This window comes from Bos javanicus, chromosome 11 (assembly GCF_032452875.1).
Source record: "Bos javanicus breed banteng chromosome 11, ARS-OSU_banteng_1.0, whole genome shotgun sequence".
Taxonomy (NCBI): domain Eukaryota; kingdom Metazoa; phylum Chordata; class Mammalia; order Artiodactyla; family Bovidae; genus Bos; species Bos javanicus.
The window spans coordinates 15991577-16016462 of NC_083878.1; the positions used below are offsets into that span (position 1 = coordinate 15991577).

Sequence of the window (24886 nt, forward strand, 5' to 3'; positions counted from 1 at the left end):
ACATGTGTTCAAATGTAGATTGGATTATTTCCTCCTTCTTCATTCTATCCACAGGTTTATTTATCTACCCTTGCACCAGTAGCATACTGTCTTAATTATAGTAAATGTATATATAAATTTATAGTATAGCTTTATATATATAGCTTTATAGTAAATTTAAATATATGGTGCTGTAAATTCTAAATTATAGTATTTTGTTCTTCACTGAGATTGTCAGGCCTATTCTTGGCTCTTCATTTCTATGTAAGTTTTATAATTAGCTTATTGATTTTCACCAAAAAACAGAAAAACAAACAAAAAACCAAAACTGTAGGAATTTGGATTGGAATTGCATTGACTCAACAGGTTAATCTGGGAAGTTTCATATTTTGCAATATTGAGTCTTCCAGTCCACAAATAAGACACATCCTTCTGTTTGTGTAGATTGTCTTTCATTTACTGTAGTGTTTTCTTGCAGTTTTTGTGTGTACAGTCTTGCACAACGTATTTAGACTTATACTGAGGTTTTTAATATTTTTTATACTGTTGTAAATGGTATTTAGAGTGTTTTTTAACCCTTATAATTGTTTACTAGTGTATAGAGCTACATTTGATTTTTGTACATTGACCTTGTATCCATGACATTACTGAATTTACTTATTTGTAGTAGTTTACCTTCAGATTCTTTTGGATTTTGTACATAAACCATTATGTTATAGCTGAAAAAGTGTTACTTCAGCTATTTTAAAGTTAGTCTTATTTTTCTTTCAATAATTACACCTTTTCTTACCTGATACTTTCTAGTACCTCTACTACACAGTGGTAATACATTGTAAATGGTGTTGTTCATATCATCTATAACTCCACTGTTTTTTGTCTGCCTATTACATAATTTACTGAGGGGTTATTTTATAATCTTCATTGTTATGGAGATTTATCTGTTTCTGATTTTACTTTGCCGGATTTTGTTTTATATATTTTCTGGCAGTCGAATTAGATACAGAATTTGTGTATTTTCCTGGTGGATCGAACCTTTCATCTCTTTGAAGTGTCACTTTTTCTATCAATGCATCTTACCTTAAAATCTATTGACCTTTAAATTGACTGTATCTTTCATGTGCTTTCTTTCAATTAGATTTTACACAATGTATCTTTTCCTATATTTCTGTATTCTTATAGTTAAAGGTTCTTTCTCTTATAAGAAGGGTATACTAGTTTTTTTCTAATTCATGTATATAATTAAGTTTGTATACATTTAACTACTGGTATTTGGAAGATTCAAATCTGTATCAACCTCTGTATTCCATTTGTCTCATCTCTTTGTTCCTTTTCCTTTCTTTCCTACCTCTACATTTTAGAGTATTTTTTATTATATCACTCCCAACCCTGTTTTTTAAATATGTTTTTGAAAGAATGCTTTCCTATGATTTTTTAAACTGAATAATGAATGAAAGGAAAATAAAATGCACCAAAAGTTAAGTTTGGGATCCAAAGCATATTGGCCTAAGTTCTACTTTCACATAATGGAAAGTGAAATTCTATACAGTACTTATCTGTATACAGTAGAAAAGTAAAATCTTCAGAGAGAAAATATTTATAGCTGGCAGTTTACCATTTATATTTGAGGAAGGGATTGGCTCCAAAGTGTTTATTTTTCATTCAACAGAATCTCTGAATTCATGTACAGAAGACTGTACTTATGGCAGGGTCTCCAGAGATTTTGAAAGGAAATAAATATAGCTTTGTATGCCAAAACAAAAAAACAAAAAAAACTTGTTTAGATTAAAAAGCACCTAAAGATTTTTTTTGTTTGCTGCATTGTTTTCAATTGCAGCTGCAGTTGTTGAAAATTGCTGTGGTTTTATAACTTAAAATATTTCCTAACTTAATAATGATCAGCATAAGAAGTATTTTTTTTATCATTTCAAGCAAAACAGTTTATTTTAAAATTTAACAGTTTATTTTAAAATTCAACATTCAGTTTCTTAATTTTCAACTGGAAGAATTATTTAAACATTACAAGTTTTTCTTTTTTTTAAATTTTAGAATATTTATGAAAGTCTATTCTACTTTTGCACAGTTTTACTTCACTCATTGCTGTTAGAATGTAGAATATACCAAGATACATATTCAAGTAGAATATTTTTTGCTTTCATATCTTCAGATAGTTGATTGCAAACAAAGAACTTAAGAGTAATATGTGTTTATTGTGAAAAACTTAGAAAATGATGAAAAGTGGAAAAGAAAAACATTTGTCAACCAACCAGTTACTATTTGGTCTATTTCTTTTTTATAGTTTTCAGTATTTAAATGTTATAGTAAGATCATATGCTTTTTATCTTTATTTTTCTGATACTCATATCTTCTTAATTTTTGCATAGTTCCATCCTATGATTACACCCTATATTTTTAAATATATGCCCCTAATTATGGAGGTATAAACTCTGTCCTTTGTTGTTGTTGCTGCTGTTTAATGCTTGCATGTAAATATTTCTTTTCATCAATTATCCTATCCCTGGAGTAGATTCTAAGACATTTAATTACAAGATCAAAGAATATTAGCAGCTTTATTGGTCTTAACAACATATGTGAGCTCCTTGCTTTCCAGAAATGTACCAGTTTCTGCTTCCACCAGAACCCAGTGAGACCTCCTATCTTCTAACACTCTCTCCAAAAAGAAACTCACATTCATATTTTCCTCTGTTAATTTGATATGAACTTGATATGAATGTAATATCTCATTTAATTTGCTTCCCTGGAGGCTCAGAGGTTAAAGCATCTGCCTCCAATGTGGGAGACCCAGGTTCGATCCCTGGGTTGGGAAGATCCCCTGAAGAAGAAAATGGCAACCCACTCCAGTATTCTTGCCTGGAGAATCCCATGGTTGGAGGAGCATGGTAGGCTACAGTCCAAGGGGTCACAAAGAGTCGGACATGACTGAGCGACTTCACTTTCACTTTCTTTTCACTTTAACTTCTTTTATATTTATCTCCTTTTTTTCTGTTTTTTTTTTTTTTTTTTTAACCTACCTGAGGTGTTTTTCTGATTTATCTGTGCTAAGGATAATAATCATTTATCTGTGCTTTACAAATGTTTTTCTCATTCTTTAACTTGCCTTTTAATTTTATAATGCTGTTATTTCTTTTGTTGCTTTCTACTTGGTAATTTTCCCTGTCCTGTTGTGAACAATTGTATATTTATATTTCTTATAGTATTTTAATCTTTGTGGGCTTTTTTTTTTGTATTTAAATCTTTCATATAGCTGAGATATGAAAGTGAATGTTTTCTTGCCCATCAGTTTGTCCTTTTATCTTCATTCTAGAAGAGTGTTTAAAGTTGGCATTTGAAAATTTCAAATACAAATTCCTACATTATAAATTCTGCTTTTCAAACTGTCTTCAGGGCAGCTTTAATTTGACTGTTGTTCTCCGATGGCGTGGGAACTGGCTAGGTCATGAGTGTTTTTTCTAGCCCAGCCCCGTTGTGTCTGTGGTTCTTTCTCCTATGCTGTGGCCTTGAGCGCTCAGCCCTGCATTTTGTTACTAATGTCATTACTTAAGATCTTCCTAAGTGTTTAGTGAGGGTCAGGAAGAGCCTGTGTGTAGATACATTTTTAACTTAAGGTTGGGTCAAAATGCCCTCAAGAAGGTCCAGCTGAGTCTAGAAGAGCTTGGAGGGCAAAGGAAGATTATCTGGATGAAAAATAGGGCCTGAGAGCTGCAGGGGGAAAGGAAGAAGAGTGTGTCTTGGCAGAAAAACGCCATGAGCAAAGACTTGGAGACATGAAATACTGTATGGGTTTTGGGACTAGTAAGTTGTCTCAGTTGCATGTGTGAGATGGGGGATAAAGTGATGCATGAGATACAGCTGAAGAGGTCAACAAAGGCTAGATTGTGAAAGGCTTGCTTGCTTTTGTATTAAACGGTATTATGTTTAACGTTGCCATTACACACCTACTATGTGCCAGACTTTGTTCAAGGCTATGGACACACAGTGATTAGCAAAACAGACACGGTCTCTGCCCTCTAGGAAATGCATGTGCAGGACGCAAGCAGTAAATACTCAAATAAGTGTTTCAAAAAACACATGACCACATATCATTAAGCTGCTGCAAGGGAAAGAACAGTCTAGTCAATGAGAGGAGGGAAAGCTCATTCATTTCACCTGAAGGTCTCATAAGACAGGGTATTTGAGCTGAGCCCTGAGAAGTGAGTTACCTGTGGAAGAGTGTGGTTGGGTGGAGTTGTAGGAAGGGCAAAGGCTCCGAGGCAGGAAAGTACTAGGAGCTTTCAGGGAAGTGAGAATGACCAAAGCCTGGTGCTTGGAGGGAGGCATAGTGAGGGATAGACTGAAGAGTCAGGGATGGAATGTACAAAGCCTCACAGGAAACATTACGAGTTTGAATATCATTCTAAGAATAGCTGAAACATACTAGCAGATTTTAAGTGGGACTGTGATAATATTCCATAATTTATAAGATGTGTGTTTTTTTCACATTTTAATATAGGAATGTTTCTTTCAGTTGATGTGATTTGTTTAAAAATAAACACTAGGAAATAATTGAATTTGCAAAGCTCTTTTATGTTTTGGGGGTATATAAAGTAAACTCTTGGGTTTGATGTTATTCAATACTCTATGTTTTTAAACTGTATGTTGCCCAGGGTACTGTTTGGAAATGGGATTAAAAGGGCAAGAGAAAAGCAAGGGCATATTCTTAGATGTTGTTCCCACCAGACATATCGGTAGCTCAGACTAGAGCAGTAACAGTGTTATGGAAAGAAATGAACAAATCAAATGCTTTGGACATAGACCCTGGTACTGGATTAGACCATAGTGTTGGCTTGGATGAGGGGAAGGAGGAAATGGAATATTGAGGATAGATCCCTGGTTCTGGAGGTAACAAGTAGATATTTGGTGGCACTATTTCTTCACATGGTGAAAGATGAAGGGAAAATTTTAATATCGAAAGTATCATTTGGGTGTATTGAATTAGAGTTGCCCTTGAGATATCCATGTGGGTGTGACAGTCAGGCAATTGGATCAAGTTAGATCTGATGTTTAGAAAAGAAGGTCTTTCTTGGAGATTTGAATTGAAATCCTCAGATATAGATGGTGTTTGAAGCTATTAGAATGGATGAGGCCATCAAGAGAGACCATGGAATGAGAAGAAAAGAAGGCCTAGGACTAAGTCCTGAGAAACATAGTTTGGGGTCAAGTAAGAGAGAAAGACTGTGGAAATGTGTCCAGAGAAAACCCAGGAGCATATAGGACCGTGAAATCTAACAGAAGAGAGTACTTTAAGAAGAGGAGAGTTGTGAAGTGCATTAAATACCACTGAGTGTGATGTTTTTTTGCCATACATAAGCATGGATCAGCCATGGGTATACATGTGTCCCCCCATCCCGAACACCTCCTCCCACATCCCTCTCCCCCCGTATTCCTCTGGGTTGTCCCAGAGTACAGACTTTGAGTGCCCTGCTTCATGCATCAAACTTGCACTGGTCATCTGCCTACATATGGTAATGTATATGTTTCAATGCTGTTCTCTCAAATCATCCCACCCTTGCCTTCTCCCAGTGAGTTAAAAAATCTGTGTTTTACATCTGTGTCTCCTTTGCTGCCCTGCATATAGGATAGTCATTACCATCTTTCTCAAGTCCATCAGTTCAGTTCAGTTCAGTTTAGTAGCTCAGTCGTGTCCGACTCTTTGCAACCCCATGAATCACACACGCCAGGCCTCCCTGTCCATCACCAACTCCTGGAGTTCACTCAAACTCATGTCCATCGAGTCAGTGATGCCATCTAGCCATCTCATCCTCTGTCATCCCCTTCTCCTCCTGCCCCCCAATCCCTCCCAGCATCAGAGTGTTTTCCAATGAGTCAACTCTTCACATGAGGTGGCCAAAGTATTGGAGTTTTAGCTTTAGCATCAGTCCTTCTAATGAACACCCAGGACTGATCTCCTTTAGAATGGACTAGTTGGATCTCCTTACATATGTATGTGTTAATATACAGTATTTGTCTTTCTCTTTCTGACTTATTTCACTCTATATAAGGGGCTCTAGTTTCATCTACCTCATAGAACTGATTCAAATGTATTCCTTTTTATAGCTAAGTAATATACCATTGTGTGTATGTACCACAACTTCCTTATCCATTCATCTGCCAAAGGACATCTAGGTTGCTTCCATGTCCTAGCTTTGTAAACAGTGCTGCAGTGAACGTTGGGGTACACAAGTCTCTTTCAGTTCTGATTTACTTGGGGTTTATGCCCAGCAGAGATTTCTGGCTCATAATGGCAGTTCTATTTCTAGTTTTTAAAGGAATCTCCACACTATTCTCCATAGTTGCTGTACCAGTTTGCATTCCCACCAACAGTGTAAGAGAGTTCTCTTTTCTCCACACCCTCTCCAGCATTTATTGTTTGTAGACTTTTTGATGATGGCTATTCTGACCTGTGTGAGATGATACCTTGTTGTGGTTTTGATTGGCATTTCTCTAATAATGAGTGACATTGAGCATCTTTTCATGTGTTTATTAGCCATCTGTATGTTTTCTTTGGAGAAATGTCTGTTTGGGTCCCTTGCCCACTTTTTGATTGGGTGGTTTGTTTTTCTGGTATTGAGCTGCATGAGCTACTTGTATATTTTGGAGATTAATTCTCTGTTAGTTATTTCATTTGCTGTTATTTTCTCCCATTCTGAGAGTTGTCTTTTTACCTTACTTATAGTTTCCTTCATTGTGCAAAAGCTTTTAAGTTTAATTAGGCCTCATTTGTTTATTTTTGTTTCTATTTCCATTACTCTGGGAGGTGGGTCATAGAGGATCTTGCTATGATTTATGTCACAGAGTGTTCTGCCTATGTTTTCCTCTAAGAGTTTTATAGTTTCTGGTCTTACATTTAGATCTTTAATCCATTTTGAGTTTATCTTTGTGTATGGTGTTAGAAAGTGTTGTAGTTTTATTCTTTTACATGTAGTTGACCAGTTTTCCCAGCACCACTTGTTGAAGAGGCTGTCTTTTCTCTATTGTATATTTTTGCCTCTTTTGTCAAAGATAAGGTGTCCATAAGCGTGTGGATTTATCTCTGGACTTTCTGTTTTGTTCCATTGATCTATAAAGACCTGTATATAGAAAACTATAAAACATTGAGGAAATAAATCAAAGATGACACAAATAGATGGAGAAATATACCATGTTCTTGGATTGGAAGAATCAATATAGTGAAAACGAGTATACTACCCAAAGCAATCTATAGATTCAGTGCAATCCATATCAAACTACCAATGGTATTTTTCACAGAACTAGAACAAATAATTTCACAACTTGTATGGAAACACAAAAGACCTCATATAGCCAAAACAATCTTGAGAAAAAAGAATGGAACTGGAAGAATCAACCTTCCTGACTTCAGGCTCTACTACAAAGCTACAGTCATCAAGACAGTATGGTACTGGCACAAATTCCTTTGGATTTTACAAAATGATGACCTTATCAAGGGCCATTTTGGTGGAGTCCTAAATACTGGAGCCACCCAAGAGCAAATGAGAACAAGCAGAATAGTCCAGAATCTTGGCTGTTAAAAGGAGTGAGAAATGTGGCTCTAGCTGAAGGGATTGTGTGTGTCCTGAGGCCCTATTTAGGATGATAGCATGAAATTTTATTAACAGATCCTGAGGGAATGATCCAGTAGACAGGGAAAGAGGGCAGTAGAAGATACAGAAGCAGAGGGGTCAGCTAGAAAAGCAAATAAACAGAGAGTTGAATATGGATGAGTTCCAGAGGCCATGTGGCAAGGGCCTTTGTACTATTATCCCTGGAGAAAACCTGAAGAGGCTTTAAAAGTGAAAGTGAAAGTCACTCAGTTGTGTCTGACTCTTCACAACCCCATAGACTATACAGGCTCCAAAATCACTGCAGATGGTGATTGCAGCCATGAAATAAAAAAGACGCTTACTCCTTGGAAGAAAAGTTATGACCAACCTAGACAGCCTATGAAAAAGCAGACATTACTTTGCCAACAAAGGTCCATCTAGTCAGGGCTATGGTTTTTCCAGTAGTCACGTGTAGATGTGAGAGTGGACTATAAAGAAAGCTGAGCGCTGAAGAATTGATGCTTTTGAACTGTGGTGTCGGAGAAGACTCTTGAGAGTCCCTTGGACTGCAAGGAGATCCAACCAGTCCATCCTAAAGGAAATCAGTCCTGAATATTCATTGGAAGGACTGTTGTTGAAGCTGAAACTCCAATAGTTTGGCCTGATGTGAAGAGCTGACTCATTGGAAAAGACCCTGATGCTGGGAAAGATTGAGGGCAGGAGGAGAAGGGGACAACAGAGGATGAGATGGTTGGATGGCATCACTGACTCAATGGACGTGAGTTTGAGTAAACTCCGGGAGTTGGTGAGGGACAGGGAGGCCTGGCGTGCTGCAGTCTTTAGTGTCCCAAAGAGTCAGACACGACAGTGACTGAACTGAACTGATACTATACAGTCCATGGAATTCTCCAGGCCCAAATACTGGAGTGGGTAGCCTTTCCGTTCTCCAGGGGATCTTCCCAACCTAGGGATTGAACCCAGGTCTCCTGCATTCTAGGCAGATTCTTTACCAGCTGAGCCACAAAGGCTACTGGAGTGGGTAGCCTATCCCTTCTCCAGCAGATCTTCCCAACCCAGGAATCAAACCAGTGTCTCCTGCATTGCAGGTGGATTCTTTACCAAGTGGGCCATTTCAGTAGGTTAGTCATTGTCTCATTGTGGAGGATGGGTTTGGAGTTGTAGTGAGTGGCTGAGAGCACAAACCCCATTGGCATGCCTTTGCAGGAATTCACATGATAGTGAGGAGGCCCTGAGTAAGATTGGAGAAGAGGGGAGAGCTTGGAGATGAACGGAAGAGAAAATCAAAGGAGCTCAATGCTTGTACTTTGGGAGGTGATCAAGGATGAATCCTATGTCGTTGGATATGTTGACTGGGATGGTGATGATTGTGATTTTAGGGTGCTTTTCCATTAGTCTGTGTTTAACTCTGACTGGTTAATCTGTTATCCATGTATTGATTGATTAAAATCAGAGCAAATTTTTGGTTTTGTTTCTTGGGAATTTCTAGCTATTCTCAGATAATCAGTTGGGAGGCTGCTCTGGGTAATTTTAAAAGAATGATTTAAGTGAAATCTGTTTTAAAGTAATGCATTTGAAGGCTGGGGAAAAAAAGTTGACCTTTCATTGGCCAGCCTTGTTTTCCAGAATTTGGGAGCTAGAAAGTTGGATTTGAAATAACTTGCTCTACTTCTGTCATTTCTCATTGCTGATCTTTAGGCTGCTGTCTTTCAAAACATGCTTGTGACCATCATGGCCCTCAGGTTTTCTCCCCGACATCTGTCCGGCAGCAGCATGGCAGTCACACTCTGCACAAAGATGCCGTCTGCTGTTTTCTGGCTCATCCCCATTTCCCAGAACAAAGTAATTTTCCATAACACATAAGGCCCATATTCTTCAGCCTTGTTGATGCTGCCAGACTTCAGTGGACCTTTTTTTTTTTAAAAGGCGCTTTCCATATCCTATTGTGTTGTCTGGATCGTCTCCAAATCCAGTTTTTAATTTCCTATTGGCTAAATTGTATTTTTTTTTTCTTTCGGCCTGCGCTCATCTTCCGTTTAATCCTGGCTTCTCTCCTGTGCTGTGAGGGAGACCGTAATCTCTTTTGGGCCATCAGCCATGCCATTTAAAATTCCTTTGGGCATCTGTTCAGCTGGTTTAACATTGTTCAGTCCCACTTCTTGGCTGGGGTTTGCTGTCTCCTTGCCTGCTTCTGTTCCTTTCAGTAAAGGGTATGAGGGCTCCTCATGGGAGGAGCCATGCACTCCCTTCTAGTGTAAGCCCCCTTTCTGTGGCTCTGTTCTCCTAATATTCTAGTGCTAAATATTTAACCCATTCAGTTGGTCAGGAATCCTTGGGCTGAAACACTGGGTCATTCCATCTTACAGAGAGATCCAAAGAGCACCAACGCTAGACATGGCCCTGGGACATTCTGTGGCTTACACACCCTTGGTGCTTGACAGGTCTTTCTTTGCAAGTGTCGCCTAGAAAAACAGCATCTTCAGCACCTACAGTACCTCAGATCTTTAGATTTCAGGTACGATGATACTGGATGTTAAGGCCTTGCTAAAGGACAAGAGGAGGGTACTTGATTAAATTGCAAGTCAGTAAGTGGTAAGTCAAGGAGTGTGTTTTCTGACTTGCATCTTTGAAGTGCATACGTCCCAGGGTACTTGATGGGCTCACATTTGAGTTAATTCTGTTCATTCTCTCAGATGACCTTCAATAACCATCACCATGGTGGGAGATAAGATGTGGTAGGTACAGTCACAAGCTTAGATTCAGAAGATTGTTCCTTCACTAGGCACTGCTTCTTTGTTGACTCTACCACTGATTGACTGGGTAACCTTGAGGCAAGTTACTTCTCCTTTGTAGGTTTCAGTTTTCTGGTTCTTAAAATGAAGAAATCGAACCAGGTAATCTTCAAAGCCTCTTCAAATTGAGATGAACCTTTTCATTCATCTAAAAATACTCTGATGACAGGAAGGCTTCTTTTTTCCAACCATACAAGGGCTGTGGAGATTTTCCTGTGAGTTGTCCCTTACCAAAAATGACACCCCGTTCCCGTCATCCCCCTCTCTCAAGAGCCCTGGCAGCAGAAAGAAGGCTTGTCAGAGAGCTCCTTCCTTGAATAGGTGGATATGTTCTGCTTGGAATAAGAAAAAGGAAAATCGACAAAGCAAAGGTAGGAGATGTTAAGAAAATGACAGAAAGACTTGTTAATTCAAAACAAAAAATGGAAGAGTATGTCTGAAACAAAGAAAGCCACATCATTTTATTGACCAAATATACAAATACCCTTTATCCCCATGTACTTAGACTGTTATGTCTATAATACAAAATATTTGGTGCATCATTGATGTCTTATGTATTTTATTGTTGAGGTCTTTGAACACAGTTGTAATTCCTTTATTAGTAAATAAGGGTTACCTGACTTCAGCCCCTTTTAGAAAATCACGTCTCCTCTCTTTACTTTTATCTTATTTCATAGCTCACTTTACCTAAGTGAGAGTTGAAGGACAGTAAAAGGTTGCAGTTCTGCTCTTCTGTGTAGAATCCCTAGTAACAATCAGTAGGTTTTGAAAAGCCTTTGGTCCATTGAGAAAATGGACTAAGTAGAGAGGGAAGGGAGGCTCATGAGGAGGGGGCAGGTGTCTGTATACATATAGCTGATTCACTTTGATATAAAGTAGAAACTAACACAACATTGTAAAGCAATTATACACCAAAAAAAAAAAAAAACATACAGACAAAAATCATTGGTCTACCAAGTAGGGCAGTGGTTAAGGTCCTCAAAGTGTATGGTCGTGTGGGTCATTGGCAACGCTGCTCCTTTAAAAATGAGCCCCTGGCAGTTGCATTTGCCCAGGATTATGCTCTGTTTCACTTTCTGACCTTTGGGTAATCTTGTTGTTGGAGAATTCACATCAATGATCTGCTTTCCTTCATCTGCATAATTCTTTTGAATTCATTTTCATTGAAATGGTAATGTTTATATCTGCCTTGCTTAGTAAAATATAAATAGCAAAAATGCACATGAGAAATCAGTGCTTACACTGATGTATCAGCTTCATCTGGGTTGTCAGCTGAGAGATCGCTGAACAGCTACTCCTGTGTCACTCGGTAGACATTGTGGCTGGTGATAGACAATATCATATATGACTTTTACAAATGCCTAAGCAGAATTCTTTTAGTAACTTACTAGAGTCATCCTTCATTAAGCAAAAAGAAAATCTGTGATATTTGAATCATTCAAAATTTAATTTCATATTCAAAGTTCAGTTTCAGCAAAAGCGGACTAAAGTATGCATCTTGGTCAGGCTTTTATTCTAGTATAATACATTTTCTTAACCTTTAGCCTTAGAGTTAATCTTCAATGTGGCAGTTCTTATGAATCTGTTTATAGATAGGACTAACAGTGGAAAAATATCTTGTCATCAAAGAAAATTCTAATGAAATAATGGGGCTTTTAAATATAGATCATTAGTCAGAGACATGAAACAAACATCCTCTTATTAAGCTATTACCTCACCTCATTGTTGAAAGCATGAAACTGCAGAGAGCTAGAGTATATCATTTTCATAAAATATTAGTTGTTGAAGAGCTGGTCTCCAGGCATTTTAGGTTATTTTTTCCTATTCATTGAAGTCCAAAATATTGCTCATCTGAACTTTCTCTGTTAATCACTATTACAGTAAATCTGAGACTGCAAGACGTCCAGTAATTCATTACCAATGCAGAACTTGTTCACCTTAAGGTCAGTTATTCAGTCCTTGAGCTGACTGTCATTAACAAGAAATCATCATCTTGAATGAATAAAAGAAATAATAAAAAGGAAAGCGAGAGATTTTACTTCAAGTGTCTGGACTGAAAGCCACCGGGTTTCTAGGCGCCATTTTCCCTTCCTCATCCTTTACTGTCCACTGTCCCATTTTAGAAGGGAATAAGCTGCTGGCGAGGTTGAGTTGAAGGTTCTCTACCCCCAGAAGTAGCCCTGTTAAGCACTATAGTGTCCCCACATACTCTGGGAGCACAAAGGATGGGCCCTGAAATCTGCCACAGAGGAGGTATCTCTTGGGCTGACCAGGGACCAGGGAGAGTTTCTGAGCAAAGTGGGCAGAGGGGAGAATTTCTAGTGGATTAAGGTGTGTGCACAAAGTCAGTGAGAAATTGAAGACTATAGGGCTTTCAAAGAACTCTAGTACTTATGCTCACAGAGCTGAAGCATGAGTTAGGAAAGAAGTTAGCTAAGAACTATGGCCAGATGTGTAGCCAGACGCCTGATGATGAACGGTATTCTGCTATAGATAGTGGTCTGTATTCTCTAGCCTCAAAATGGTATAGAACATTCTGAGTGAGGGAATATCCCTGGCTGGTTTGCAGTTTGGTGGAGAATGGATTTTTTTCAAATTAATTTAATTAATTAATTTGGTTGTGCTGGGTCTTAGCTGTGGCAGGCAGGATCTTTAGTTGCAGCATGTGAGATCTTAGTTACTGCATGTGGGATGTAGTTCCCCGACCAGGGATCAAACCTAGGCTCCCTGCATTGGAAGAGCAGAGTCTGAGCCACTGGACTACCAGGGAAATCCCTGGGGAATGGATTTGAGGGAGGCAGACAAAACTGGAGATAAAGAAACCAATTAGGGGGATGAGAAATACCAGGAAAGATAAGAGGGTAGGATTCGGAAGGGACAAGGAGTAGGAGAGAAGGAAGAATTGACACCAAGGTTCCTGGCTGGGGTGACAGCTTGGGCTCTCAGAAGGCAGAAATACAAGAGAAATGGAGGTGAGCTGAAGGGGGAGAGCAGTAGGGAGTTCATTTACTATGACTGTGTCCAATAGATATTAGATAAAGGGTTCTGAAGGTCAGACTCTTGAGAGAGATTGGGAAACCATCAGCATGCAAATGGTAATTAAAGCACTTCTGAGTTTCTTTCCAGCCCTTAAATCCTGTGGTTCAGTGAATAACGTAATCTCTTCAACAAATGCCCATTTCAGGAAGTCTAAAATGAGCAGTGGCCAGTGTGAAGTGACTTGATGACACAGTGCAATTCCGTCTCTCCTGGTTACGACTAGTAAATCAGTTGTGATCCCAGCCTGATGCTGACATTGAAAATCCATCAGGACAGATTTAATAAGTGTCTTCTTTGTGTTAGATGCTGCAAGGAAGATTCACTTTTTTTTTTTTTTTTAAGATGTGAAATCATTTCGTTGAGTTTTTCCATTCGAGTTGGGGTAAGATGTAGAGGTTTAAAAAAAGGGTAGAGGTCAGAGAGATTGCTCAGGACAGTCAGGAAGTGGGGTTTAGAAGGAAGATAGTGAATAGTGAATTTGAGATGCTAACAGAAGATGAAATGGGAGTGATCAAGAATAAGAAGGATCTTGGCCAGAGACCAGGACTGGATTCATGCCACTGTGAAGTCTGTGGAGAGGGTGAAGAGCAGAGGAGAAGAGAGTTTTGGGGAATAAAGTAGGTCACAGGGAGGGCCGGCCTGAGCCCTGGCAGGCACCACCTTCAGGCTGAGAAAGAGTGAGGCTCAGTGAGCCTGGGAAGTTAAAGGTAGAATAAGAATAATCCTCTGTCAGGGGTCGTGAAAAGGGAGTTTAAGGAGAAAGGTGACCAGACATGATAATGACTGGCTAGAAAGTGAGCATTGAATTTAATGATAGGTTGGCTGCTGATGGTTTTTCTCAAAGGATTAAGAGTTAGAAAGACAGAGTGTAGGTCAGTAAGGGAAGAGTAAGAAGGGGAGTAATAATTATTAGAGTAATAGTAACATGTACATTTCCTAAGTTATATGGTAGGCAGTGTTTTATGCACCTTGTGCATTTTAATTTTGTAAATTATCATAGTAATTCTAGAAACATACTAGTAGTATTAACGTTACTAGTATTGTTATTGTTTCCTTTTTACTGATGAGGTATACTAGGAGATAAAAGCAGTGAGCATAGATAGTTCTTTTGATACATTTTGCAAGGATAGAAGAAATGGAAAAAGCACAGTAGGGGACATTGTGGTTGAATGAAAGCTTTTCTGAGAGACTGTGACATTTTTGAAAGCAGTGAGGGAAGGAGCCAGGGAGGAATCGTTGAAGATGCAGGAGAAGGATGAGCAGGTGGGACCAGAGGAAGAGGTGACTGGTAGGCATGGAGAGAGGGCCCAGCCTTAAGGAGAAGGGATGCCGTTTTGAGAAAATTAAGAAAGTTTTATAGTCACTCATATTTTACAGTTCAAAAGTGAGACTGTCTCTGAAGTTTACGCTTGATAGTGTTGGACAGTTAGGAAGAGACGTGAGGGAGCTGCTGAATATCACTGCGTGCATCTTTTCTTGAAAAATTTCTGACTCAGTGTTTGAAGTTTTAGGAAAACTTAACTTTATTCATATGAACTTGCTCAAACTGAATTCTGTCGAGTGTGATTTCACTTGTCATGTTCTTTATCATTTGTTACCTCATTTTGTTATTTGGACATAAACATGAAATCTTGTTCACATGTATTTGGATGCAATAATTGCATGTTCTCTTGATTGTTTCTCAAAAAAAAAAAATGTATTGGGGACCTGTTTGGTCAAGAGGCAGAGAGGACAGAGAGCCTGGCAGTTGCAATGTGCAGTGTGGCCATAAACAAGGAAGACGGAAGTGCTGGGGATGGGAGGCTGGAGAGGGCAGTGAGTAGCGCAGCTGAGGATAAAGAACTGTATTGAAAAGTCCATTTGTGACTTTAAAACTGAGACTTCATTTTTACGAGAACACTTTTATTAATGGGAGATAGAAAGCACAGGACCACTGTCATCAGGTTTATAGAGGACAAAGTGAACTTACAAGTTGGCCACTGGCTAATCAGTTGGAGCAGCAGTGACATTTAGGATCTGAGTGGCTATAAATTGGTGACAGGAAATAGTTCCCTGTGAATAAAGTCTTTCCTCTGGAGTAACAGGGACTGGCTGGCTACACTGCTGAACTTATCAGATTCTCCCCCTCTCCCTCCCTCTACTCCCGCCCCCTTCCCTTCATGGGAATGCTGTTTAAACTTGACCAAGCGTTTGTGCTCAGTTGCTGAGTCGTATCCAACTCTTTGTGACCCCACGGACTGTAGCCTGCTAGGTTCCTCTGCCCATTCATTATCTCTCGAACTGAATAAATCGTTGCTCAAGCAGGCCAATGATTTCAGCTGCCAATTTGCCAGAGAGAACTACTAGTATTTACAACAATCAAAAAAAAAAAAAAAAAAAGGTGACAATACTTGCACATATTTCCACTGTAGGAGTATCCTCTCCTTGGAAATGAAGAAATCGAAAATATTTAGAAAACATGGACTGGGGCAAGTGTAGCAGTCATTTCAGTTTCAAAACATTTCCTGAGGAGAAGTAAATGTTTTCTTTCTCATCGAACCCAATATTTTGTCTGTTGAGATATGTTCATCAAAACATTTTATTTATATATAAAATGTTTTAGAAGTTCATTCTGTGTAAACATGATCATCTCATACTAATCGGGGTGTCTCTAATTGAGCACCTCTGTCTCTCCATTAATATCTAGTGTTTGTCTGTGTTTTGTGTCTCATGGTCAATGTCTTTTTTGCAGATATTGATGAATGTGTAAACAACACTATTTGTGACAGTCACGGGTTTTGTGACAATACGGCTGGCTCCTTCCGCTGCCTCTGTTATCAGGGCTTTCAGGCCCCACAGGATGGGCAAGGGTGTGTGGGTGAGTTCTTAGATTTTTTTTTTCTCTAGACATCTCTCTATCAAGAAGAAATCAAAATCATCAACCACAGGAGAGATGGAAGCAAGGTAACTGGGCAGAATGACATCATGATCTGATCTCGTCGTATGGTTTGGAGAGGTGCACAGTGACCCCGCAGCTTCTGAAATGGTTAGGGATGTTACGAAATAGAGAAGCGTAACTTTGGATTTAAATGTATATTGAAAAGAGCATCTGTTTAAACTCTTAGCTGGGTATGCGGAACGCTCCAGTCCCTCCCGCACAGGAAATAGAGTCTGGTGTGTGGTAGAGCTTGTCTGTCTCCAAAATGTACCTCCCTTAGGCAATGCATTTAAGGAAACGTGTTGGCAGGAGTTTCTGTTTCCACGAATGACACCCGTAAAATGATGCTTTGGCTTGTGCATAGTTCTTCCATCTGTTCTGCGATTGTCAGAGCTGGAAGGAATCTAGGACCATCAGATGTCCTAGAATATGGTCCATCACATGCTCACGTAAAAGAAGCCACTTCCTATGTCATGTTCTGACCAGCCATGATTTCTTTAAGTCAAATTCATCATGAGGCATACTTGCAACTAGAGCAAGTAAATGGGAAAGAAGTTATTTAATTCATAACTTCACAGATAACAAGGCTTTCTCTTTATTCTTAATTAAGAAAAATTGCCTCTGGTCATTACATGGCAGATGACAGCTGAGGATGAGTCGGCAACATTTTAGTTTGGAAATTTGCAATGAAAGCAGCAGTTCATTTCCCATCCAGATTGACCTGGGAAAACAAAAATCGGTTTGGAAATTTAACAATAAAATCACTTGAATAGTAACCACTTTTAAGGTAACATTGTTGTAATCACTTGTTCCAATTCCTGCTGTAGTTTCCTATGCACTAAATTACAGTGGTAAAAACCATCTGCCATTCACTAAATATGTCGACTTAATAGGTCCTGTGGTCTGGCCCTCACTTACATTCTCAGGCTCACCGCGTGCTTCCTCACCAGTTATGTTCCTGCAGCATAAAACTGCTTATGATTGTTCACGTAGCTGGGAAGTGATTAGGCTGCTGTTTGCTCCTTTTGCTGAGAATAACCTCCTGGCCTCCCCTTCGCTGAGCCTCAGTCCATCTCATTGATTCCTGAAGCCCCTGAAGCCAGAAGTTCAATGTCATCTTCTCCCAGGGACCATTCCTGTTCCACTTCTCACCCTCCAGCTGAGCTATGATCCTTCCTTCTGCTTCCCAAATACCTTGAGCAAATTCTATTGTAATACTTAAATCCTTTTGTGCAATAAATCAATCATGTATGTGCTGCCTGCAGCTGCCTTTTCCAAGTTCCATGTGATTGAGAACATTGTCTGTCTGTCTCTCTCTGTCTCTCCTGACTGGGCCTAATGTTTGGTCCACTGTAGGTGCTCAGTAAATTTTAACTGTTACCTACTGCGGTATCAGATGTCAAACCACTGACTCCACTTAGCTTCTGAGCCCTTGGTTAATGTTCATTTCTAACCAGGCAGATGAGTGCACCAAATCCACGTCAGTGTTTCATTTCGACCCACAACATAACCACCCTTAGAGAAGGAATATCTGTTATCTTGTTAATAGACTTACACATGTTGTTATATTTGTCTGTTTGTTCTCTTGGAAAAATATTAACTGAGCACCTCTTACATGTACCTCAGCACACTGGTGTTCTTCAGGGTTTAAGAGATGAATCAGCCCTCTGGGACCTTGGCCACTCTGTTCCCGCTGCTTAGATCCTGGCTGCTTACCCTTCTTATCTGCTCATCCTTCAGATGGAGCTTGGTTCCAGTATTACCTCCTTAACCCACCACTGCACTTAAGGTCCACTGTCCATGCTGTCGTCGTGCTCTGCACTTTCATCCCTAGCACTTATCCTGGCCTGTATGACTTGACATTAAGCTCTATGAAGGCAGGAGTTGGCAGGAGCTCCTGAAGGCTTCCTACATTGTCATTGTCTCCCCAGTCTGAACCATAGAAGTCAACTAGAAAGTATTTTTTGATTGAATGAATACCATCCGGTAGGAAAGATTTCAGTAGCTATGGAAATAATACAAGTTAGAAAGTAGAAAATTCCGTTTGACAGTTACCTAAAATTGATAAATGCAAACTGGCAAATTTCTAAAGTCAATTTTTCTGGTCTAAATTATGACTGTCCAGGTTGATTAAACATACCAACTCTCTGCTTTACTTTGTCATAATATCTTTTCATAGCAAAACTCAGCTTATTGGATTTATATCCATTTATATACAAAATGAAATGGAAAACTGAGGTAATTATCCAAATAAGTCAATAGAGATAAACTTTTTGTCCAAGTAATTGGGTATTGCAGGTGAAAATAGTATTTTTTCCCTGAATGATTTGGATAATTGCTCAAATTTTTAACTTTCTATAAACCATCTTAGAGTGTGCTCATGAAAGCCGATGTTTATACACATTTAATCATGTTTAATGCATAAAATACATGAACATTTCAGATGTCAAGTCAGGTACATTGTTTAGTGGGCACTCATTAATAATATTTCTTCAGAGGAGAAAAGATAAAAAGTAGTATTGGACAAGGGCAAACATAAAAATAGCCTTTCTTTATGGCTATGTACTTCCTTACTGTTGAATAAAATGGACTCAGCTGTGAATTTTTAGTGTTTTAGGTAAGTATATTTAAGTAAAAATAAAAATATCTAGCAGAAGTAGAAATTACACTGTGGAACACCAACAGAAATTTTAAAGGGATGGTAATATCAGAAGTTACTGGACCAATTTGCTTCCTGCCAATGATCAATGTAACCCAGTAACTACTTACAGGGGTTTTTCCTTCATTTCCCAAAGAGATACCCAACCTGAATTCTGGTTGTCAAGTTATGAACATTTTGGCTGCTAGGGAACTATATCTTTAGATATGTGAGTGGATTGTAAACAATTTCTAAAAATGCATTTCAAGAATTCGGCAGTTTCTGAAGTGCCAGTGCTGCTAATTTTCCTCGAATATAAAACTGAGACAGAAGTACCTGGTTATTTAAGACCCCATTATGTCAAAAAGTCAGGGAAGTGAAAATTAAACAAAGTGTACATGCAATGCCTGCTGTACAGTTTTGAATTGTTCCTTAAAACCGGAATAGGAGTTTGCAAGCCTTGCTTTGTGTTTTCATTGTCCTGTCACACAAACCAAAGCTTGCAGCCCTGCCTCTGGGAGCCCCTTCCCTGCAAAAGCTGAAGGGTTTGATTGTTCCCGGGGTGGGGGGAGTCACCTTGTTCCAGCAGACACCACTAGTCATGGCACAGCTGGTAAAACAAAGCGTGGTCAGGAGTGAGGAACACGTCTGACTTGATCTGTGCTCCCTTTTCCAGATGTGAACGAATGTGAGCTGCTCAGTGGCGTGTGTGGTGAAGCCTTCTGTGAAAATGTAGAAGGGTCCTTCCTGTGTGTGTGCGCTGACGAAAGCCAGGAGTACAGCCCCATGACCGGGCAGTGCCGCTCCCGGCTCTCCATGGGTAAGTGACGCTGTCTGGACGGAGGGCTTCTCTCCGGGGACCTGTACCTACACAGGTCTGGGCCAAAGACTCTGGGAGTGAGGAAGAAATGACCAAATATTTTTTCACCCTGCTGGAAGCGTTCATGCTGTTTCCAGGCCTGCCTTATCAGTGGACTTTAGACGTGGGTGATGATTGTTGGAGCTAGATGACCTCTAATGTGCTTTCCAACCCGGAGACGCCGTGGGGAGGGTGAAGGATCCAAAATGATGAGAACATTGGCTGGGAATTGCCTAAAACTGAGAGCCATCAGCTCAGAGCTTAATATGGCAACATCTCGTTCAGTTGCATAATTCTTCTCTCTTGGCCCTTGGAGAAACGTATTTTGACACTACTCTAAATTAAAAGCAACATATAGGTCCCTCGGGATCTACAAAGACTTCCTTCCACTTGGAATTCTTAAGGCTCCCCCCTGCACCCCCTAGAATTTGGCCAAGAGAATGGCTGTGATTATGTTTGTTTAAAATTTGATTTAGACTGTGTCATCATGGCATACACTGAAATGGAGAGCTGATGCTTTTCCAGATAAATCAGTCAATTTCCAGATCGCCCTTTTAGTTTGTGCCATGTGGCTATAGTATGATTGTGTTTTGAGGCAAGTAGGAGACTAAATGGTCCTTTGAGACCCAAATAAAAGGAAACATAGACTGTGTTACTATCTTGCTCAATCCCAGTTGATTTCATCTGTGCTTCTAAGAAGGCTTTGGCTCTTCCTCAATAGGGTACACTTGTCCTGTGTGAGACAATTATCTTTGCAAGCAGTAGGGAATAAAACGTAAAAATATTTTCATTCACACACGTTTTCTTCTTAATGATTAAGTACAGAAAGGTTATGGGTGCAGAATTAAATGTAGAGACAGTAATTCAAAAGCACTATGAAAGGGAAAAAAGTATTTCTGGAGGAAGGGGTTGCTCTTCCTTTAACGACCATCCCTGCAACTTATGAGCCATAAAGAAGAGACTTTTCATCTTAACTCTACTTATAATGGAAAAATTAAAAAAAAACCTATCAAATAATAGGATTGGTGAAATAACTACCTTTTTATTTGTCTTTGGTTCTATAGAGTAGCACCGTCCCCCATAGTTTTATTGTGACTGCAGTAATTCATACAGTATTGTGCAGTCATTAAGTCATCTTTATGAAGGTTAGTAGTCATGATAAATGCATGTGATACAATGTCAAGTGAAAAAATGGAAAGATAGTCCAGTGATCACAGTCTGTGAAGAAAGGGGATGGAAAGAAGACATAAAAAGATAATTATTGGAATTAATGGAAATTGTAATCCTTTCCTTTATTGTCCACACTTTTTTTGAATACTTAAATTGGAATGACCAGGTTCTGATCTGTGAACTGTTTTCTGGCTATGCAAGCTTGGGCATATCATTCAACATCTATGAGTTTGATTTTCTCACCTGTAAAATAAAGGTTATATTTGCCTCACAGAGCTTTATGGGTTTTTAAAAAAAATTATATACATAAAAGCTATTTGTTAATAATGAAGTGCTATGTGAAGTATTAAAATCCAAACACATAAGGGTTATGTACTTCTCTTCCTTTCGTGATCTCTTTGGAGATGGTGGATCTTTTTTAATTGCAAATATTTTTTTGCTAGAGTGCTAGTGTCAAGAAGGGGTTTGTTCAGTTCACCTAGTTTCAGTTAAGGTAGATGTCTGCGATCCTAAAATTTGCTCACTTCATTTTTAGAGATTAATAGTGACTTAATAAGATCATGAGACCATCTGAACCATTTTCCACGAACTGGATTAGCTCACTGTACAGTGTGAAAGTGAAAGTGTCAGTTACTCTGTTGTGTCCGACGTGTGCAACCCAGTGGACTGTAGCCTGCTAGGCTCCTCTGTTTGTGGAATTCTCAAGGCAGGAATACTGGAGTGGGTTGCCATTCCCTTCTCCAGGGATCTCTCCAGGGATCAAACCCGGGTCTCCTGTATTACAGGCAGATTCTTTACCATCTGAGCCACCAGGAAACCCAAGCTCACTGTAAACTACTTAAAACTTCATAGTAACTCTTCTTGTAAGCCTTATTCCTCATCCTCTACTTTTTAAGTATTTCTGTAATCAAGCGCCTATCACCTGCTTTGCCTCTTTTGCTCCCTTTATCTCCGTGTTCTCTCATTGACTGACTCTTTCTGGAAAATTCTTCCAGAGTTCCCTAAGTACTTTCCTGCTTCTGCAAAGAACAGCATTTTGAGTGCTCAGCTTCATAAAGCTTGTCTGCCAATGCATACACAGTTTCTCTTTCCTCTTAACATTATATCTGATCCTTTAATTTCTGAGTTTCTTGCCTATTTTCCCCATAGTTCTCTGGCTTTTGCCAAATATTGTACATACTCAGTTGTTTTATTGGTCCATGTCAGTATAATCTGCCTGGTGAAGCTTATTAATTTGTATTGTCCCTGGCAACTCTGATTTCTACCATATCTCAATTTGTATGGTTCTTGGCAAACTTGAACTGATTTTATGGAGTCTTAAGATTGTCTTTGATAATATCTTCATTTTAATAATTCTCTGTCCTGAGAGATTAGCTATAAACTGCAAGAGGAGCTTCCTCCCTGACTTCATCAAACTTCATCAAATTGACAAACCGGTCAATTGTTTGAAAAAGCTGATTAAAACTGGCAGTCATAAAAATGATAATATGTCTTTTCAATATTTAAGTTTTAACTTAAAGCATGTAACATACGTTTATTCCCCGATCTCCGAAGAAGAGCTGAGATCTGTCTTTGAGTAGAAATCCATTTGCATTCTGTATGGCTTGTCCTCCATAAACCACATCTATTATGTGTTATCTACACCACCCACTTCAGAGGGAGTAAGAATTTAAGGCCTTTGCTAAGTAAATAAGTGCAAAGTCCCTTTAGGTTTTCACAGTTTTTCTCAGTTTTCTATGGTTGTCTTACCCACTTCTAGTTTGATAACTTTTTTAAAAACTTTTTTTAACCTTAATCTTTCTAAAAGCTTTAAACTTGTTCTAGAAACAACAGCTCTTCACTCACTCATATTTGATTAGTTTATATACAATTTACTTATTACAATAATCATTACATTGGCACAGAGTGTTTGAGAATAAGCATAGCTGAGTCACAGTTGGCGAACTGCTCAACACATTAGAACAGAAGTGTGTGCACCCACCTGAGAACAGCCAGCTGGCTATGAGCCCTCCACTTGCTTGTGGCCATTAGCCAGGATGTTTTTCGGAGGACAGGAGAACATTTGTTCATCTAACAAGTTGGTTAAGTTAAAAGAGTCTGTATCATTTTCCAGTGAAAGAACCTGCTGTGACCTAGAACAAAACATGTTGTACCATATTTAAGTTTTTATCAAGGATTCAAACTAATTTCATTCTTTACATGATAAACTAAAAGCTTAGATCTCATCCTTCCTGGAAAATAATTAGGAAAAAAAAGATACATTTGCTTTGTAGGCCGTAATATTTTTACTTGGCTCTAAATGTCCCCAGGGCAACAGACATTCCAACAAGGTGCAGTAGCATCTTTATCTGAAGTGATACATTACTGAGGACAGAGCTGGGGCTGAGGAGTAGATGCCAGATTTCAGATCAGTATGCAGAAGAACTTTCCAATAGCTAGAGCTGGTCACAATTTCTTGTGAATTTGTGGGTCCAAGAACAGGTGGGACACCTACTGGCTGGCAGAAGGACTCTTAGCTTCAGTAGGGCATTGTCCCAGGTGACTCTGAAGGTACTTTTGACCTTTATTGTCCCAGGATTTTTGTTTCTAAACTACTAGGCTCCTACCTAATTTTTTAGATCTGGGTCGAATTTTTTCACTGCCTGGGCCTTTGGCCACTAATCTACATTGCTGTACATTGCCTAAAAGCACCTGAAACAGAAATACCTAAAAAAGGCCCATAGCAGACCACTCACCACCTGTAAGGATATGGCTATGAAATACAGCCTGATGTTTTTATTTCCTCAGTGCCTGTGATAATTGCTCAATAAGAACTTTATGTCCTTGGGCACTCTAAAGGAAGCAATAAATATTTCGTGTGGGCAACTGAAGCCATACCCACAAAATGCTTGATTGGTACACATAGGATACTCTGGGGGGAAACTGAATTTTATTTTTAAAACGGAAAGTATAATGAAAAGAACACAAAGATATATATTATAATTAATACAGGTGTTCTTTGCTATAAGAAAAGAAAATGAACAAGATCAGACATTATAAAACATAAATTGGGCTTGTTATTTGCATTAGGCAATAATTGTTCTTCATTTAAGAAAAGCACATAGGCAAGGTCAGAAATTATAAGATGTATAAATTGGAGTTATAATTTGGATTATAAAATAAGTGTTCTAATACAATTCATGATAGGGTTTCCTTAAACAGTAAGAGCTTATTCTCATGTAACAAGCTGACAGTCCTAGACATCTACATCTAGAAAAACCTTAGTGTTTTTCAAGCCCAGCAGTTTCATTTACAGATAAGGAAGCTTAAATTGAAGAAAGTAGGGAAAATCACTAGACCATTCAGGTATGACCTAAATAAAATCCCTTATAATTATACAGTGAAAGTGGCAAATAGATTCAAGGGGTTAGATCTGATAGACAAGGTGCCTGAAGAACCATGGATGGAGATTCGTGACATTATACAGGAGGCAGGAATCAAGACTATGCCCAAGAAAAAGAAATGCAAAAAGGCAAAATGATTGTCTGAGGAGGCCTTACAAATAGCTGAGAAAAGAAGAGAAGCTAAAGGCAAAGGAGAAAAGGAAAGATATACCCATTTGAAGGCAGAGTTCCAAGGAATAGCAAGGAGAGATAAGAAAGCCTTCCTCAGTGATCAATGCAAAGAAACAGGGGAAAACAATAGAATGGAAAAGACTAGAGATCTCTTCAAGGGAACATTTCATGCAAAGATGGGCACAATAAAGGACAGAAATGGTATGGACCTAACAGAAGCAGAAGATATTAAGAAGAGGTGGCAAGAATACACAGAAGATCTATACAAAAAGATCTTCATGACCCAAATAATCACGATGGTGTGATCACTCACCTAGAGCCAGAC

At 38.9% G+C, this 24886-nt stretch overlaps 1 protein-coding gene across 13 annotated transcripts in view; it reads left to right on the forward strand.

Annotated features, from left to right (window-relative positions):
- LTBP1 (latent transforming growth factor beta binding protein 1) overlaps window positions 1–24886 on the forward strand; it is a 456789-nt gene that overhangs the window by 376936 nt on the left and 54967 nt on the right. For 7 of the 13 annotated variants that reach the window (XM_061432037.1, XM_061432038.1, XM_061432040.1 and 4 more), the window contains 2 exons: window positions 16155–16280; window positions 19655–19798. In XM_061432037.1, the coding sequence (XP_061288021.1) occupies window positions 16155–16280; window positions 19655–19798 (270 nt within the window). The remainder of the gene's footprint in view (window positions 1–16154; window positions 16281–19654; window positions 19799–24886) is intronic. The other 6 variants (XM_061432039.1, XM_061432043.1, XM_061432045.1 and 3 more) reach the window with 1 other exon arrangement.